Source organism: Vitis riparia, chromosome 2 (assembly GCF_004353265.1).
Source record: "Vitis riparia cultivar Riparia Gloire de Montpellier isolate 1030 chromosome 2, EGFV_Vit.rip_1.0, whole genome shotgun sequence".
NCBI classification, from domain to species: Eukaryota; Viridiplantae; Streptophyta; class Magnoliopsida; order Vitales; family Vitaceae; genus Vitis; species Vitis riparia.
In genome coordinates, this window is record NC_048432.1 from 3,070,662 (window position 1) to 3,088,656 (window position 17,995).

At 34.5% G+C, this 17,995-nt stretch overlaps 2 protein-coding genes across 3 annotated transcripts; one reads left to right on the forward strand and one right to left on the reverse strand.

Annotated features, from left to right (window-relative positions):
- The first annotated feature begins 1,144 nt into the window (after nt 1–1,144).
- LOC117929002 lies at nt 1,145–5,111 on the forward strand. Of its 2 annotated transcripts, none has more exons than XM_034849181.1 (2): nt 1,145–1,271; nt 2,963–5,111. In XM_034849181.1, exon 2 carries the CDS (start codon nt 3,126–3,128, stop codon nt 4,875–4,877), a length of 1,752 nt encoding a protein of 583 aa, XP_034705072.1. In that variant the 5' UTR covers nt 1,145–1,271; nt 2,963–3,125; the 3' UTR covers nt 4,878–5,111. The 2 variants fall into 2 exon arrangements, with proteins under 2 accessions (XP_034705072.1, XP_034705081.1); XM_034849190.1 differs by having other exon boundaries at nt 3,035–5,111.
- Nucleotides 5,112–5,488: 377 nt separating this feature from the next.
- LOC117929013 (LL-diaminopimelate aminotransferase, chloroplastic) lies at nt 5,489–16,643 on the reverse strand. Its single transcript, XM_034849203.1, has 10 exons — nt 16,504–16,643; nt 15,537–15,613; nt 13,051–13,118; nt 11,896–12,012; nt 10,275–10,337; nt 9,077–9,181; nt 8,901–8,951; nt 7,625–7,945; nt 6,239–6,445; nt 5,489–6,043 (listed from the first exon to the last, which is right to left on the reverse strand). The coding sequence occupies exons 1-10, from the start codon at nt 16,581–16,583 to the stop codon at nt 5,750–5,752; spliced, it is 1,383 nt and encodes a 460-aa protein (XP_034705094.1). The 5' UTR covers nt 16,584–16,643; the 3' UTR covers nt 5,489–5,749.
- Between the last annotated feature and the right edge of the window lie 1,352 nt (nt 16,644–17,995).

The following is a 17,995-nucleotide window of genomic DNA, read 5'->3' on the forward strand; positions in this document are numbered from 1 at the left end:
ATTTCAAATATTAAAAATATTAATAACGCTTTCTAAAATTACTACCAAACAAACTCTTAATATGTTTCTAATTAATAAACAAAGATAAGAATATTGATACTCTCTTTTATTTCCTTCATTTTTTTTCCTCATTTTTTTTCCCTTCTGGGTACTCTCTCTCATGGTTCATTACGAGTATAAAATGATTTATAGAATACATATTAAAATAAATGTAGTTAATATTAGGAGTGCAACTTGGGCGATTGACCCAATTTAACCTAAATCCAGTTCGAGTAGGCTTGAACAATCATTTGTAATATTCGATTTGATTTGAAATAGGTTTTTTCAATCTAAACTTAATTTGGATTTAGCTCAAGTTAAAATTTGGATAACTCGATTCTATTCGGAACCAATTTAATTTAATGTTTTTACCATATTTATAATAATGTATATTATTCTATATAATAATATCTATTTTCGTTTTAAATTATTTAAAAAAAATCAAATCATAATAGAAAAGATATATAAATTTATTTTTATTTTTTGTTATTATCTTAAAATTGTATCTTATTTATCATTTATATATATATATATATATATTAAAAGATATAAATGGATTCTAAATATGCAACTCCATCTAAACCGATCAATCCAAATTTAATAGAAGCTTAAATAAATGAGGTTGGATTGAGTACCTCAAGTTAGAGGTCGGATTATGTTAAACTCAGGTTGATTGTTTTGGATTGGGCTCTAAATTAATCGTCAATTTGGTTAAAGTTGTCATCCTAGTTAATATTTAATTTAAAAATCATGTTTTCACTATAAAACTAAAATTTGAATATTTAAAAAACAAATTTAGATCCTGAATTTTTTATTTATATATATATATATATATAAAATAAAATAAAATAAAAAATAAAAACCTAGTTCCCTTCTATGCCAAACCCTATAAAATATATATATATATATATATAAATATATAATATATATATATATATATATATATATATATAAAATTTGAGAAAATTAGAGGTGTGAGTTGACTTTTAATACCAAAATACAATTTGCAACACCTTTGACTACCGCGACCCCTTAACTTATACCAAAATGACAATTATACCCTCAAGATGACCTAATCAACCCTAATCTTTCATCAGAATGCCAAAAAGCCTCCTCTCCTCACCCCCTCCCTTTCCTCTTTGCAGTCGCTTCTCTCTAGAAACAATGACTCTCATTCTAAGCTTCCTCTCTCTCTACACGTTTATGGGTCTCTAGTACTCTTCCTCAACAAGGTGAGTTTCTGATCTCGAAGTGTCTCTTTAGATTCTGTTTGCTCTGTCAGTGTGTTCTCTTCTTCTTCTTCTTCTTTTTGTTATTTTTTGTAGATTGACTTAGGGTTTTGATTCAATTCTGCGCTTAGTTTGATCAACTTCTATCCCGGAAACTAGATTCTGATTATATTTTGGCGGTTGTTTTAGTCTCTCGTGAATTTCTGAATTTGGGTAATTGGTAGTAATAAAAATTGTTTTTTTTTTCTTTTTCCATTTTTGTTGTTCGGTTGCCTAATCTTACTTCTTGAGAAATGGGTATTAACTGAATCAATTTTGTTTCACTTAAATTTAGCTGTGATAGTTTCAGATTTTTCCATTTCTTAATTTCGGGTACAATTGAAAACGTTTTTGCAGCAACAGAAATGAATTTTTTATCCATTTTTTTCGTTGTTGTTCTTATCTAAATTTTGATTGCTTGAGAAATGGGTTTCGTTTGAAATCACTTTTTTTTTTCTTTAACTTCAAATTCAGCTCTAGTAGTTTGAACTTTTCCAACTTTTTTTGTTCCTGCAGAGGGAAATTATGGGAAGTCGTGAGAATTTTTGTTTAGGGAAGATCAATATTTTGTTTAGTACCAAATTGTAATAGTTGCAGAAGAATGACCCAGTAATGCAATTTCCATCAATCCTTTCATGGTTGTCGGATTTTCGATTTTGCACATAACAATTTGTGATTGATTTCATGTTGGTGGTGCTTGATGCAATGAGCATTTGTTGTTTCTTCAATATTTCCAAAGTAGCATCATCATAAATCAACCGCAGTACTTTCCAAAGGACAAATATGAGTATTATCTCCCAAGAACAATTTTTCTTGTTTCACACGAGTCCTCATGTATTTCATGTGAAGGTAGATTGGATTCCTTTCCAAGAAAGTTACTTAAGCATGCCCGCAATCTTTTGTATTTACGAGTGATTTTTTTCATTAATGGAGAGAAATTTACATTGCATGTGTGTCAATGTGCTTATGTGCTAATACATACACTAAAAGGGTTTGGGAGTGTTTGCTAAAATTTAATACTTATTACTTAACAACTTAAGTTGGCTTTAAATTAAATTATTCTTAAGTTGTTGACTTAAAACTTATCACTTGATTTTAACTTTAAGTCTAAGGTTGTTTGATAAAGTTAATGTAAAAGTTATTGTAAATCATGAAATTGACATACTTGCCCTTATTAATTTTAACTAATGTTTACTTTCATTAATTTTAAGTAATAAATTTGTTTGTTAGACATCTATATTTAAAGTACCGTGGATACATAAGATGACCACAAAATATTTATTGTAAAAAACACGAGTTGTAGATGTGGAGTGATGGTTGTAATATATACCCTCACTAAATGGGGCAAATGAGACAAAAGATATTTGAAATTAAAAATAAGTTAACTATTTTAACTTAATATTTAAAGTTATTTTTAAAGCTAAGTTGTAACATTAAATTATTTTACCTAATATGTTTAATTTGTTTGATGACTTAAATTACGTTATTAAGTCATATTAAGTATTAAGTTGATCTACCAAACACTCTCTAAGTAATTTAACATAATCACCTAAGTTAATACGGCGACTAGTCACTCAACACCTACATTTTTTTCTTGGTTGAAACAAATGCTTTTCTGTGAATGGCCTCAAATGTGTTTCATTGACTTTTTGCAGCTTTATTCTGGATATCATTCCATAGAATGTTTGTCTAGGAGGTTTAAGTTCGAGTTCCTATTAATTTTGAAGGTCTTCTGTAACCCTCTTGCCCTCCAAAGAGTCAAAAAACTGAGTTCTTGATCATAGAATTGAAAGACTGGATCCTGAATCTGTGTGGCTCATGGGGGACTACAATTTTGTTGTTGGTCAAGAGTTTGCTGATGTCAAGGCCTTCAGGAATGCAATCAAAGAAGCTGCAATTGCTCAACATTTTGAGCTTCGTATTATAAAAAGTGATTTAATCCGTTACTTTGCAAAGTGTGCAACTGAAGGTTGCCCATGGCGCATCCGTGCAGTTAAGCTTCCTAATGCTCCAACTTTCACTATTAGAAGCCTTGAGGGGACGCATACCTGTGGAAAAAATGCACAAAATGGGCATCATCAGGCTTCTGTAGATTGGATTGTGAGTTTCATAGAGGAACGACTGCGAGATAATATAAATTACAAACCAAAGGATATATTGCATGACATTCATAAACAATATGGGATCACTATACCTTATAAGCAAGCCTGGCGTGCTAAGGAGCGGGGGCTAGCAGCTATATATGGCTCTTCTGAAGAAGGGTATTGCCTCCTTCCTGCATATTGTGAGGAAATAAAGAGAGCCAACCCTGGAAGTGTTGCGGAGGTGTTTACCAGTGGTGGAGATAACCGGTTTCAACGGCTTTTTGTTTCCTTTTACGCATCCATATATGGTTTCCTAAATGGTTGCTTGCCTATTGTTGGGCTTGGTGGAATCCAGCTCAAGAGCAAATACCTTGGCACCTTACTTTCAGCCACTTCTTTTGACGCTGATGGTGGGTTGTTTCCACTTGCATTTGGTGTTGTTGATGCAGAAAATGATGAGAGCTGGATGTGGTTCCTGTCAGAGTTACGAAAGGCACTAGAAATGAACACAGAGAATGTACCTCAACTCACATTTTTATCGGACGGACAGAAGGGCATCCAAGATGCTGTAAAGAGGAAATTCCCAACTTCTTCCCATGCTTTCTGTATGCGCCACTTGAGTGAAAGCATTGGCAAAGAGTTTAAGAACTCAAGGCTTGTTCATCTTCTATGGAAAGCAGCATATGCCACAACTACCATTGCTTTTAAAGAAAAAATGGCAGAGATTGAGGAGGTTTCTTCTGAAGCAGCCAAGTGGATTCAACAGTTTCCAACTTCCCGTTGGGCATTGGTGTATTTCGAAGGAACACGATATGGTCATCTCTCTTCAAATATTGAGGAATTCAATAAATGGATTCTTGAAGCACGGGAGCTGCCCATAATCCAGGTGATTGAGCAGATTCACAGTAAACTAATGGCTGAGTTTGAGGAGCGGCGTTTAAAGAGCAATTCATGGTTTTCAGTTTTAGCCCCATCAGCTGATAAGCGAATGATGGAGGCGATTGGCCGTGCATCAACATATCAAGTCCTTAGATCAGATGAAGTAGAATTTGAGGTTCTATCAGCAGAGAGGTCAGACATTGTGAACATAGGGACTCAGTGCTGTTCCTGCCGTGATTGGCAACTCTATGGAATCCCATGCTCCCATGCTGTTGCAGCCCTCCTCTCATGTAGAAAAGATGTGTACGCATTTACAGAGAAGTGTTTCACTGTGGCAAGTTATCGTGCGGCATATTCAGAAGAGATACGCCCCATTCCCTGTAAAATTGAGTGGAGAAGAACAGTTGAGGCTCCTGTGGATGATGACACTCCAGTTGTGCGACCACCAAAGTTCCGTCGACCCCCAGGACGCCCTGAAAAGAAGCGAATATGCGTAGAGGATCTTAACAGGGAGAAGCATACAGTGCACTGTAGCCGGTGCAACCAAACTGGACATTACAAAACAACTTGCAAAGCAGATGTTATGAAGAGCATAGAGCAGTTTTAGACAATCTAATTTCGTACTTGTAAATCATCAACCCCCGAAGGATTAGTTCTTATATTATGGAACGGAATAGTTAAGGTGTGTTTAGGGCATACTTCGATGGAATATTGTAAAATAGATGTCCATTGTATCTTAAATGTATCAGTAGCTGGAATGAACTTTGGAGAAATAGGAAATGCTAGTTTGCTGCTATACACAGGCACAAATGATTTTAGAAATAAATTAATTCTCAAATCTTCCCTGTTATGTGATCCTCTTGGCCTCAAAATATGCCATTTGTGGCCCTGTTACTTTGTGCCCAACTGGTGAATAAAACCCTACCCATAAACACTTGCAGCTGATGTGTACACCAACTGAAAGATGCAGGTCCATTTCCTGACTAGAGTTCTTTGATTCAAGCCCATGGCATTGTTGTAAAATGGGTTGTCAAATTTGTCCTCATTTGCTCCCTGCCTAAACAAAGCATTAGACGGAATATATGCCATGGCAGAGCAGCAAAAGACAAACCCACTGAGATTAGGCAGTGATCCTGAGACCGTTTGGTTGGGAGCTGAGTTCAGTTTCTGTGTTGAAAATTGCTCTCCTTTGATCAAAATGTGCTTGGGTTATGCTACTTTTGTCCCTACGAAAGCTTTCCAAGCTGTGACTTTTATAACAGTGACCAAATTTGGAGCCTTACAAATGGATCAGGGTATACCAATTCAAAATCAATCTTTGTAAAAGTTACTAGGTTCTACACCAAATTAAAAATAAAATCTGATGAGAAATAATGAGGGAGATACATAAGATACGAATCCTGCTCCAGTCCTGCTATCACAGAGAACATGGAGCATAATGGAGAGCAGCTGAAACTGAAACCATTCTCATACTACACTTCACTTGTATAACTGCTTGAATCTTTTGCAGGCCTCTAGAACATTGCCTCTGTGACCAAAAGCACTAACCCTAATGAAACCATCACCAGCTGGTCCGAAACCACTGCCAGGTGTTGTTACCACATGGGTCTTCTCAAGTATCTCGCTGAACACATCCCATGAGCTTTGACCAGGGAAATGAACCCAAACATATGGTGCATTCTTACCTCCGTACACGCTAAAACCAAGAGAAGTGAATGTCTCCATGATTATATTAGTATTTTCTTGGTAGAAACCGACCACTTTATGCATAGCCTGCAGGGAATAGAATAATCCATAAATTTGTATTTGGATTTGGTATGAAGCATGCTCTTTCTAGTACTTGAGACAAAGAAAATTTGAAATCTTATAGAAATTATTTGCAGTTGAAATTATTAAGATTTCCAAATTTTTGCTTCAATTACTTTTATCATCGCAACCATAACAAGAAACTGATAGCACAAAACTGACCTCTAGGCCTTCTGGTGAAAGACAAGCCAGACCACCAGCTTGAGAAATGTTGGATGCACCATTGAAGGTTGTACATACAATGCGGTTAAAGTCCTTGGCAACAGGAAATCCATCTGAATATAGAAGCTCCTTTGGAACCACAGTCCAACCAAGACGGACTCCAGTGAACCCAGCATATTTGGAAAATGATGATACCTCAATTGCAACCTGCAACACCATATAAGGCCAATAAATTATACATGAATTCTACATAGATATAGTCCCCAGTATAGTTGTTGATAAAAGAAACCGATAAGGCAGTTGCCATCCCTCAGACCATGACAATGGATTCACAACACCCAGTCTCAGCCCAAAGTTCTGATCACCCCTCCCTAAACTGATTTCCTAGACCCAAAGGTTTAACTTAATTTCGTTATGCTATCAGTTGTATAGCGAAGAGACTTGCCATGTCCAACAAAAATAAAAGCTTAAAAAGGTATTAAAAAACAGGTTCAAGCAAGCATTTCTCCAAAGCATAGCTCTTACATAGATCAGTTCCAACCCTTTTTCTAGAGAGTAGTACAGGGGTAATGGATGTCCATGGAAAAGAAACCATTCAGTTTTCTTTTCCAAAGACATGAGCAGAGAAAATACAATAGTAACAAAAAAAATGCAAAGCATAACCACAAGTTTAAATTATACAACCAATAAATTTAGAAGAGGCATTTAATCATTGACGAATTGCCATTAAAAAAAAAAATTAATGCTTGATGAATTTGAAAAAAGATAAAACGTGGAGAAGTAAAATTGAAATCACTTCCCCTAAGAAATTAGAGTTCAAAAGCCCTTTTTTTGGTGCATTTTCACCATGAGTGAAATGGTTATTTATGACATGCTTTTTTTAGTATGCATGATCCTACCCCAAAATAAAGACCACTTCAAATGCCATAAACAATAAAATAGAAACTTTTCAAAATGTCAAAACACAAGTGAATCATTTCATTTCCCAGGTGTTTCAACATAACACCAGTGTAAAATCACATTTTTAATCAAAATTACCCACAATTCTACCAATTGATGAAAAAAGAAAAACAAAATAACATTTTATAAAAAACTAACATGATGTGATAAACCAGGAAACAATCCATTATTCATAACATGCTCAACAGAATAGAGTTTAAAAGATGATGAGAATGGAGATCACATAAATCAAAAGTTATGAGCAAGGACACTCAAACACAATTGCATTGTAAGATGAGCTGTAGCTCCCATCCCCATCAGAATGTCAAACAACATCTATCTGAATTACCCAAGAGGCGAAAGTTAACTAGAATATGAAGAGAACATATGAAGAATAGAAAGCAAGGCTTGTAGGGTAGAAAAACCAATCATAATCTCCTAACTAACCTCTTTGGCTCCAGGAATTTCAAAGATGGACCTTGGGCTGTCATCCGAGATATACATGGCATATGCCGAATCATACACTAGAATTGATCCATTGTCCTTGGCAAACTGTACAAGTCGGGTCAGTTGCTCCCTTGTTGCAGCATTACCAGTGGGATTGTTTGGTGAACAGAAAAAAATGATATCGGTTCGCGAAACAGTAGATAAATCAGGAAAGAAACCATTCTCTGGATTACACTTCATGTATTCAATGTTTCCATACTTCTCAACATCCTTCTGAAACTGCCCAGTCTGGCCCAAGATAACACTTGAGTCTACATAAGCCTGCAAGTATTCCAACATTTAGTCATTATCTGAATAGGATTACATTACATGTATGTGGTGTTTTTAGCATTTAATAAACAAATCCAACCAAGTAGATTGTTACAACTAAAGTCAGCCCAACTAAACAAATCCAACCATCATCTAGGACACTTTTTCTGGGGCCAAAAGATGAACCATTAGAAAAACACTAAATTGTCCATTAGTCAACTTTCCAAGTGGACCCACCCAAACAAATGTATCCCTACACCAGTGTCGGCCTGAGTGAGAGAGCAGGCGGATTGGGCCCTCACAGAGAGAGAGAGAGACTGAGAGTTGAACCAAAAGCACATCATCAAGCCTCATCTCAGAAATATCACACCATGTTGAAACAATACATAGTTGAAAAAAAAAACAAGAAGATTTCTCTGTTATGTGCATTGTGCACTATATGGAGGGAGAAAAATAGGAGAAACTTCAAAATTTGTGAAAACTAGGACCAAAAATTAAAAGTTCTTTCTTGAACCTTTTTTGGGAGTGGGTAAGATTGTACATTGGGAACAATTCTTTGTCGTTATTAGAATTTGTGGATTAGGTAGGCTCCTTGTAGGTCGTGGCTGCCTTTTTTGCGTTCCTACGCCTTTTTGGTCTTTTGGATGCTTTGTATACATCATATATGCTTCCTTTTCTATCTAATACTTTTACAATTATCAAAAAATACATAGTGAAAGTTTTATTAAACAGATTGATATACTAGAATCATGTTGGGAGTTCCATTGTATTCACAAAAAATTAAATTAGCACAACTTCATTCTACGAGGAATTAAACAAGAAGCCCAAATAAATGGTGAAAAAATAACTCAACCTTTTTATTTTAGATATCAAAATGAATAAAATAATTAGGAACCTAAATAAAACTGACATGGTAATACTACAGAGATGAAAATTTTTTAAATCATTATACAGAAAAATGAACTACCGGGTATGATGGATCTTGCACTGCCATTGTAACATTAGACCCAAACATGACCTGCCATAAAGGAGAAACAGAGAAATTAAGAAACTTAAAATAAAGTAAATCAATAAAATTAATTGTAAACCAAACTACTTTTCATTTTTGCAGAGAATAAATAAATATTCAAAACACAACAAAACCTGAAGGCGAGATATGTCAGATTTTGCACCATCAGAGACAAATATATCACTTTCCTCTATGCTGAGGTCACCATAATAGGTCGAAGCAATTGCAGCTCTCAAGCGCTGCATGGATTCAACATTTTGTGTTACAACATCACCTTCCATTACATTTATTGTAAATAAGAGAAAACACTAGATCAAATCTTATATCACAAGAGCTTTTAAAAAGTTTTATGAATGCTTAAAAAGACTTCTGGACTAAAAATATCAACCCATGCTATGGCTACAATCTCAAGTTTGACCCAACCAATCCCACAACCAGAAATGGAGGAGTGTGGTGTCAAGTAAACAGCCAGTATAAAAATTTGTTGAGCTGATTTCGCAATATTTACTTATATATATTTAACCGAAAAGACAAGTAATATGATTACATCCTTTTCGTCCTATCATTACAAGTGAATTCAAACCATGTGTCAGCTTACATCCTTTTCGTCCTATTATTAGATGTGAATGCAAACCATGTGTCAGCTTCCAAAATCTGTTATCATGTATTATAAAATACACAAAATTTTTAAACTAAAAAATTAAAAGCAAAATACAAAAGAACAATTAATACTCAAGGAATTAATGTGTAAAAATTGACAATAATTTTCAGAAAAGAAACTACACAGTTGTATATGTACAGGCACATATTTGTGACCTATAGCTATAGCCTTACTTTAAACAATGACCCCACATGCCTATTTTTAGAAACTTACATATGATTACTCTCCCAATGATGTAAGAGGATATAGAAAAAACCATGCAGGACTTGGAGGACCATAGTCCAGAGTAAACAAAACACTTTGTTTAGAAAATCAAATAGACAGAAACCCAAAAGAAACCAAAAAAAAAAAAAGGAAGTGTGTTAATGCTTTCTTTTAATTCTGATGAAATAAAAACATTCAAAAAGAAAAACCCTACATTGACTTTGTAAAACAAAGAAAAACTACAGCATCAATATATCAGTCCACATATGAATGTGCAAGAAAACTCTGTAAGTTCATGGATAAGATTTAAACATGAGAAAAAGTCACTGATGATGGAACGGATATAGTCATGCGAGCAAAGAGTGCATTTACCAAGTCTTAGATTGTCAAATGCAATCAAAGAAATAGCAATGTTCATGTATTACAAAAATGTAAAATAAATTAGAAGACCCAAGAATGCCACGTACATTTTCACCTTGTTCAGCTCCATAACCACTGTAACCCTCTAGTGTTGACAATGCATTTGCTTTCTGCAAACATAAAAAATTATAAAATAAAATAAAAAAGAATATACAAGCAAAAATAGCAAAGCATCAGTGTCCAATCGACAAGCGATATGAGTACATTATCCATAACATTTTCTTTCAAAAGAAATATTCGAATAAAACACTCAGAAAATGTATTTATCTAAAATTCATTCCTCATAATGTTGTTTAGTAGCATATTACATCGCAAAATTGATAGTTAAACAGGTTCAGGAGTTTCCTCAAAAATGCCATTTGCGATAACATGGCATGACAAGCAGAGGCAAAGGGAGAGAGACTGGGAGAGAGAGAGAGCGTGTAGAAATAGTGAGGCGACTTGTATCCTATGGGTTCTTTTCCTTTTCATCCTTGCACTCTCTTGGGTGCTGCTTTATTCAGCAAGGGAGTCTTAGTTATGCTGGCAAGGAATTTTATGGGAAAAAAGGACTGAAGTGCAAAGAGCCACCTTTTGGAGTTTATTTCATTACATTATACATGCTCCTCAAATCTGTCCTGTTGGTCAGGGATTCTGTCAGGCAGAGGATGCTGTCTTTTCTAGATTTCACTGATATAATGAGGTAAGCTAAGGCCCTTGTTTTGGCTTTAGTGTGGTCATTCACTTTTTTATTTTTCATTTTTTATTTTTTATTTTTTGCTTTGTCAAGTTCTTCTTGTATAACTCAAGTGTACCAGGGTGAAACTTTTTTTTAAGTGTTTGTTGTTTTACTTTCTATTTGCCTATCAAAAGAAAGAATAAATATAGAAGAGTACCCTCAAGGAAAGGAAAGAAGAGCAAAGCAAAACCAGGAACAGAAAAGGAAGGGAACTAAAAAAATAGGGTAAAATAAAGAATCTCTGGTAGGATTCGATGTTAATGACACCCCAGTGCCCAGATCCATGGAGTGCTGACCCCAGACTAGTTTTTTATAGGATCTTAAGCTTATTTTGGTTTTAACTGTGACCTAACCAAGTTCAAGACACACTTCCACGTGCAAAAAGTAACTAGTTTATAAGGCACTCACCACCACCATGCCCTAACTGGCTCAATAGATAGATTTCATCATAGTTAAGATTAGAAAACATCTTTCAGTTCAAAAGAAATAGGGTTGCATGAAAATCCCATGCAAGAATTTTTTTTTGCTTTTTTGATGACTAAAACCCCAAGTAAGGATTTAAGTACTAAAAGAAAATAAACCTATGATACGTATCATTGCACTGTTGAGAAAGTTCTGGTCATTCTATTTTTTAATGCAACACATCATCTTTACTTCTAGACCAAGGCTGCTCAGTAAGCAGATGTAAACAAGTTAAATGTTTAATTTTAAATAAGGAATAACAAGCATCCAATTCAATACCAGTTTTGCAGAACAGGGTGGAGCAGCATGATGTTTTGAATGCCTGAACAATCTTCTCTTTAAAGAAAAGATAAGCACTTAATTTGAAAATCCAACAGCGAGGATTTTAATAACAACAGCAGCACATCATTAAATGTTGTAGTAGTAAAGCTCTTTGGGCAAAAGCCTTGCAAGAAAAGAAATTTCAATGAATGAAAATTAACAAATACCTTTGCCATACCAGAAGTTATAACTTCTGGAATGGGCTCAGTAGTGTCACCAATTCCAAGGCTTATCACTTGTGCGTCAGGGTACTTTAGCATGTGTGCTGACCTTCTTCTGGCTATCTAATAATCCAAGAAAAGCAATTGCTATAAATCCCAAAATATCTAATGTATAATTAGAAGACAAATAAAATCAGCCAACTTACAAATCCCACTAATCAATAGACAAATTTGGAATAGACAGTCAGAGACACAAGCATGGAGAGAGAGAGAGAGAGAGAGAGAGAGAGAGCATACTGGAAGCAAATAGATGTAACTCCTATTCTAATACACAAACAACCTGAAAAATCACAATAGAGATGCTCACAAGATTTTCTCTTTCTATCCCTGTGCATGGACCACATTGGATAAACCATACAATAGTTCAAAACTAACAGACCAATGCCAAAAAGGAAAAAAAAAAAAATTAAGTTGCAGAAGATATTGAAAACTTCCTAGATAATTTCTTCCTGCATCAATTTTTTTCGTATAACATTGCAATTAATCAGGACATCTTACTCTCCATCTGGATATAGTAATTCTCATTAACTATGAATAAATTGTAAAATAAAAAATAACTTAGATGACAGATTACAGATCCAAAACCACACAACATACATGTGAATCACATCAGTAGTTTTTGCCATTTTGTACTGGAATCATACCAAACAATTTAAAGATACATCCACTTCTATGGACAAAAATTCTCAGTCAGAAATTCAAGTCCTCAATCTCAAAGTAAGATGGATTTTTTTTTTTTTTTTTTTTTTTTTTTTTTTGCTTTTTTGGGATAGGCAAGGATCAATTATATCAACAACGCCTAACAAAGGGGAGCGCAACAGCTCGTTAAAAAAAGAATAGGTTACCTTATTCCTCATCCAACCCATCCTGTTTCAAAACATATTAGAAAAGTAGCTTGAAAGACGATTTAACTAGTATTTTTGGAAAAGTAAGACAAATTAAAGAGACCCACAGTCATTAAGTTCAACAAGAAATATGTGTCCCATGATATGAAGAAAATTTTAGTGTGCTACTATATTAATTCCAAGACAAGTAAATGGAAGTTAACAAATAATGATAACTTAGAGCATTACAGCAAATAAATGCAAGTGCATCACAGACCTCTGGAAACAAATAACCAGCTTGAAGTTTGGCCATATTTGCATTGCGAGAGACCTTTGTCGTGTGAGCTTCACAACAAACAGTAAACATCTTCAGCAATTTTCACCATCAAAAAATTAATAATATATAATTATGACAGAAAATTTTTCTCCAAACATCAAGAAATATTCAAGCTGTTGTCCCTATCATTTTTAAATGCCACCAGGGCTCCACGTTATCAGAACAATGTTTTATTAGAAAATATAAGATTTAAATGACATTGAGATATTTATATTAGACTAATTGAGATTTGGAGACCAGATTATGGGGAGGTGGTGACTGGTGTTGCTTATTCAAAAATAGAGGACTCATCAATCATAATCTTCTCCAACACTTTGGGCTTTTATCTATTCTCTATTTGGGATCTATTGAGCTTTTCCTGCCACTACTAAAAAATTTCCTAATGTTTTGGAAAGGAAGTTCTCTATGAAAGAGGAGGAACGTTTGCAGGACAACTGCTTTGAGCGTTTGTGGATGTTTATAGAAAGAAACAAATCAAAGGGTTCTTGATGGGGTTTAGCTCTATGTTTTAAAGCTCATATACATTTCCTTAAGCCTTGGTTCATGTGGTTGATAGTTGACTTTGTGGAGGAAAGAATATATCATTTTCGTTTTGCTGACACAGAAGGATTGGGCAAATGGTTCTTGTAAGTGTTGGGCACCAGTAGTTATTTATGTAGTTCCCCCATTTTCTTCCTTTCCAGACTGATTAGATGATCCTTTTTTCACTCCTTGTTTACTAGGATTCACCTACTTTTGGTGCCTTAAATGTACACCTTTTATCATCTATTAGGAAAATGTCATTAAGAAGCCTTGACAATGCAACCTTTTTTTTTTTTTTTGATAGGTAAATAAGAGATTGTATTAGAAAAGCCTAGAAGAGGCGAAATGAGTACACACAAACTATACAAGCAACGCCCAAGAAGCTAGGCAAAAAGAAAGAAGAAAACCTTTCTCCTATCTAGACAAAAGTCACTCTATAAAATCAATCAAGGACAAAGAATGATCCTCTAAATACACCCTACCCTAATTCACAAAAGTGTACAAAAAAGAAAGTTTTAAACCTTGGTCAGATCATTTAGTGTCATTGAACACTCTTTCATTTCTTTCCTTCCATAAGGTCTACATTAAACAAAAGGGGGCAACCCTCCAAGCCTTTTCCTTTCTCTTACTCACAAAAGCACCATGCCAACCTATCAAATTCCTTTTAATTGAGGAATGCAGGACCCACTACACATCAAAAAGAGAGAAAAGCAAGCTCCATAGCATTATAGCCTTCTTACAAAAAAAGATCAAGTGGTCATTGGTTTCCTCTTCCACTTTACACAAGTAACACCTATTTGGCATATTCCAACCTCTTCTTTTAAGTTGATCAATGGTCAAGATTCTCTTCCAAGACGCTTCCCAAACAAAAAAGCTTACCCTCATGGAAGCCCAAGATCTCCAAATAATACTCCAAGGAAAAGGGTCACTACTAGCATTGCAACCTTTTTTTTTTTTTTGTGATAGGTAATTTGTTTTTTCCTTTTTTCTCTTTCTGTCCCTATTGGGACTTGAACCTGAAACCTCCTGTAAACCCACCCCAACCCTTTACCACTTGAGTCAAGCCCCAAGGGCGCCTTGACAATGCAACCTTAGTCAGGGGATAAAATTCCTCAGTTGAGAGTGTTAGTTTCAAGTAAAATAATCACCAAGCTACTTAAGCCTTACACATGCATCAATTGATACAATTTGAAAACTAGCTAACAATATACTTCTCACACAAATTTTAAAAAGCCACCATTAGAACTCATGTGGCAATAATATTTTTTAAGTTGACAAGAACTTGTTACCATGCCAAACAAGACCTCCCCTTTGAGCTACATCCCTCTGCTATTCAAATGTCACTCAATGGCAATAATCCAAATGCTCCCAAAATTAGATTATTTTTTACTCCCATACATCACATGATAAGCAACACTTAGCAAAATTTGGTGGAACTAACACTTAGGGATTGAAAATCGTAGTGCTGAATTGGTAACAATTAAATCTTCAAGTTGCAGAAACAGCATATTTATCATTAGCCTAACACAATGAAGGAAAAATTGTGTCAGATTGATACTTTAAAACTAAGAAACAGAGTCCATTGGCCACACCACATCATGTTGCAAGACCCTCAATTTTTCAATCCCATTTCCAAAGAAAATAAGATTTTAGTCAGTACTATGGCATAGTATCAAAAGCAATTTATCCCAACTTATCCCATAAAAATTCAGTGGTGTCACTCAATTATGTTATCAAATAACTTCTAGAAAAAACTTAAAGCCCCTCTCAAACTGCAAAATAGGTTCATAACTAAAAAATTTCCCAGAAATTCATAACACTAATGACTTGACCAGATGCATAGAAACATAATTAAAAATAAGAACATTGATATAACTATAAAATTAATGGGAAAAAAAATGTACCAGTCGTCTCTGTGGGAGGTGTTGCCACACATTTACATATCCAACTATCTTTTGTGGGAAGGCGAGCATTTGGGGTTCTGCAATAAAAGCATATCAATCAATGTGAATGAATCATTTACAGTACAGAAACCTAAATCTAATTTAAGATAAATTGAAAAAGGAAGAAAAAAGAAAGAAAGAAAAAAAAAAAGGAGAAAAAGCACAGAGAGACAATAAAAGAAAACGAAATATTGAAACGCAGGCCTATATTTTTTTCAGTTTGCTAATAAGTAAAAAAAAATAAAAATCTAGGATTAAAATATTAATTAAGCTTAGTTTGGTTCTCAAAGGATGTATGAGAAGCAAAAGAGATGAACATGTTTTAGCAAACAAAACAGCAGAAAACATAAGACCCAGAATTCTCTTCTCTTCTTTCCTCATCTTTTTCCTTGCAGCTTCTCAACAACATAACAGAGGGGAAAGAAAATTGATTTCCCAACCATGGTTTCGAGTGGGTTTGGCCCAGGCTTTCTTTCACGGTCATGAAAATGCAGGAAAAGGAAAAGTCAAATCTTTCATCGCTATCAACTCCACTCCACCTGAGCCCGAAACAACTACTAGACTCAATCAAGCAATAGTGATCAAATTTTTAAGAAACAAAAACAACAAACATCAGACTTCATTGGTTTTTACCTACATTTGCTCGGCAACGAAAGAGGGTGAAAGAAAATTGACTTTGATATCCGATTCGTGCGGGGGTTCACCCCAGGCTCTCTTTTTGGTAGCTATAAAAATGTAATAAAAATAAATTTACATCGCTACAAACTCCACTCAAACTGAGCCCAACACAACTACTTGACCCAGTCAAGCAGTCGCTGACAATGAAAAACAGCAGAAAACATAATACCCAGAATTTTCTATAGTTTTCTTCTTTTCCCCATATTTTCTCAGCAATCAAACAGAGGAGAAAGAAGTTGAATTTTGATACCTGGAATCGAAGTGGGTTTGGCCTAAAAAGGAGGAGGAAGATGAAGAGATAGAAGGCGATGAAGACATGAGAGAGTACATGTTTTTGGATGCAGATACAGATACGCCACTCTCTATCCTCAAAGCCTCCAGTGTGTTTTCTGAAAGCTGAAACAGCTTTATTACAACGCCGCCGTTTTGGAATATGGTAATTTGAAACCCTAGGTTCTCACGTGACAATGCCACGTCAGATGGGATCGTCCGACTGTGTTGCTGACGTGGTTAAATTTGATTTAATTTGAAAGAAAAATACAAACTAAAGAAAATGAAAAGGAAAAGTAAAAGAAAATAAAACATTAATTTATAGTAATTAAATTATTTTTATATATTATTTTAAACTCATTTTACTTATTTTAACTCTTTAAAATAAATAAAAAACATATAAAATTTTAATTATATTTAATTTTAGTTGATATAATTTTTATAATATCATTAAACATATTAAAATCAATTTTTTAATATATTTTTTTCCTTTCTTACAATTTTTCAAAAACCAAACATAAAAAAAAATAAAAAAATAAAAACTATAGCGTAAATTTCCAAAGTTATATTGTAAACCCCCCTTTTGATAAGGAGACTTTTATTATTATTATTATTACTATTATTCATTGCATTTTATGGGGTTTTATTCGGGTTTTTTTCTATCACCATTTGGGGGAGTGGAGGACGACCTTTTCAGGGAAGTGAGCTGCATGGACGTGTGACTAGGGACATCACAACCTTGTCATGGTGGTGGTTAGGGATAGAGACATCTCTGATCAAAAAACAAGAGAGCAAGAGAACGGGTGGAAGCTTGTAAGAAAAGAAAACAGAGGAATACAAGAAAAACATAGGAAGGAACGGATGAGATTTTTTTTTGGGAGAGCTTGAGAGAAAAATATTGGAGTAAGGAGAATAGAACCAGAAAAAGGAAGCAAGAATGGAATGGGTATTGATGAGCAAGGAGAGGTTTTTAGAGAGAGAGAGCTACAGGAAGGGAGTTGCATAGGTATGATTTCTATAACCTGCTTGTTCTTTCTTTTTCACATGGTTCCATTATGTTTTTTTTTTTTTTTTTTTTTTTTTTTGTGCATACCAAGATTCTATTTTGGTGCCTGAATATGAGCATTAGGAACCTTTGCATATTCTTGTGGGATTTGAGTTTGTTTGCATGCATTTTTATGCTTGATTTCTAATCTATTTCCTTGGCCCTATTTTGAGATACTATATGAAGTGCTTGCAATCATGTCTTGATTTCCATTTGAAATCCATTTTGACTCATTCCCCTACATTTAAGCCTGTTGGTGGAAACATGAAACATGGCTTTTACTAGGCCATTTTGTTCCTATCATTCGTGCTTTGTTTTGTGAGCTTTGACCCAAAATGCAACATTTAAAAAAAAAATTCCATATAGTAAACTTATTTCCAAAATAATGCACAATCTAATGCATCTGTGTCACGTAGATTGCCACATC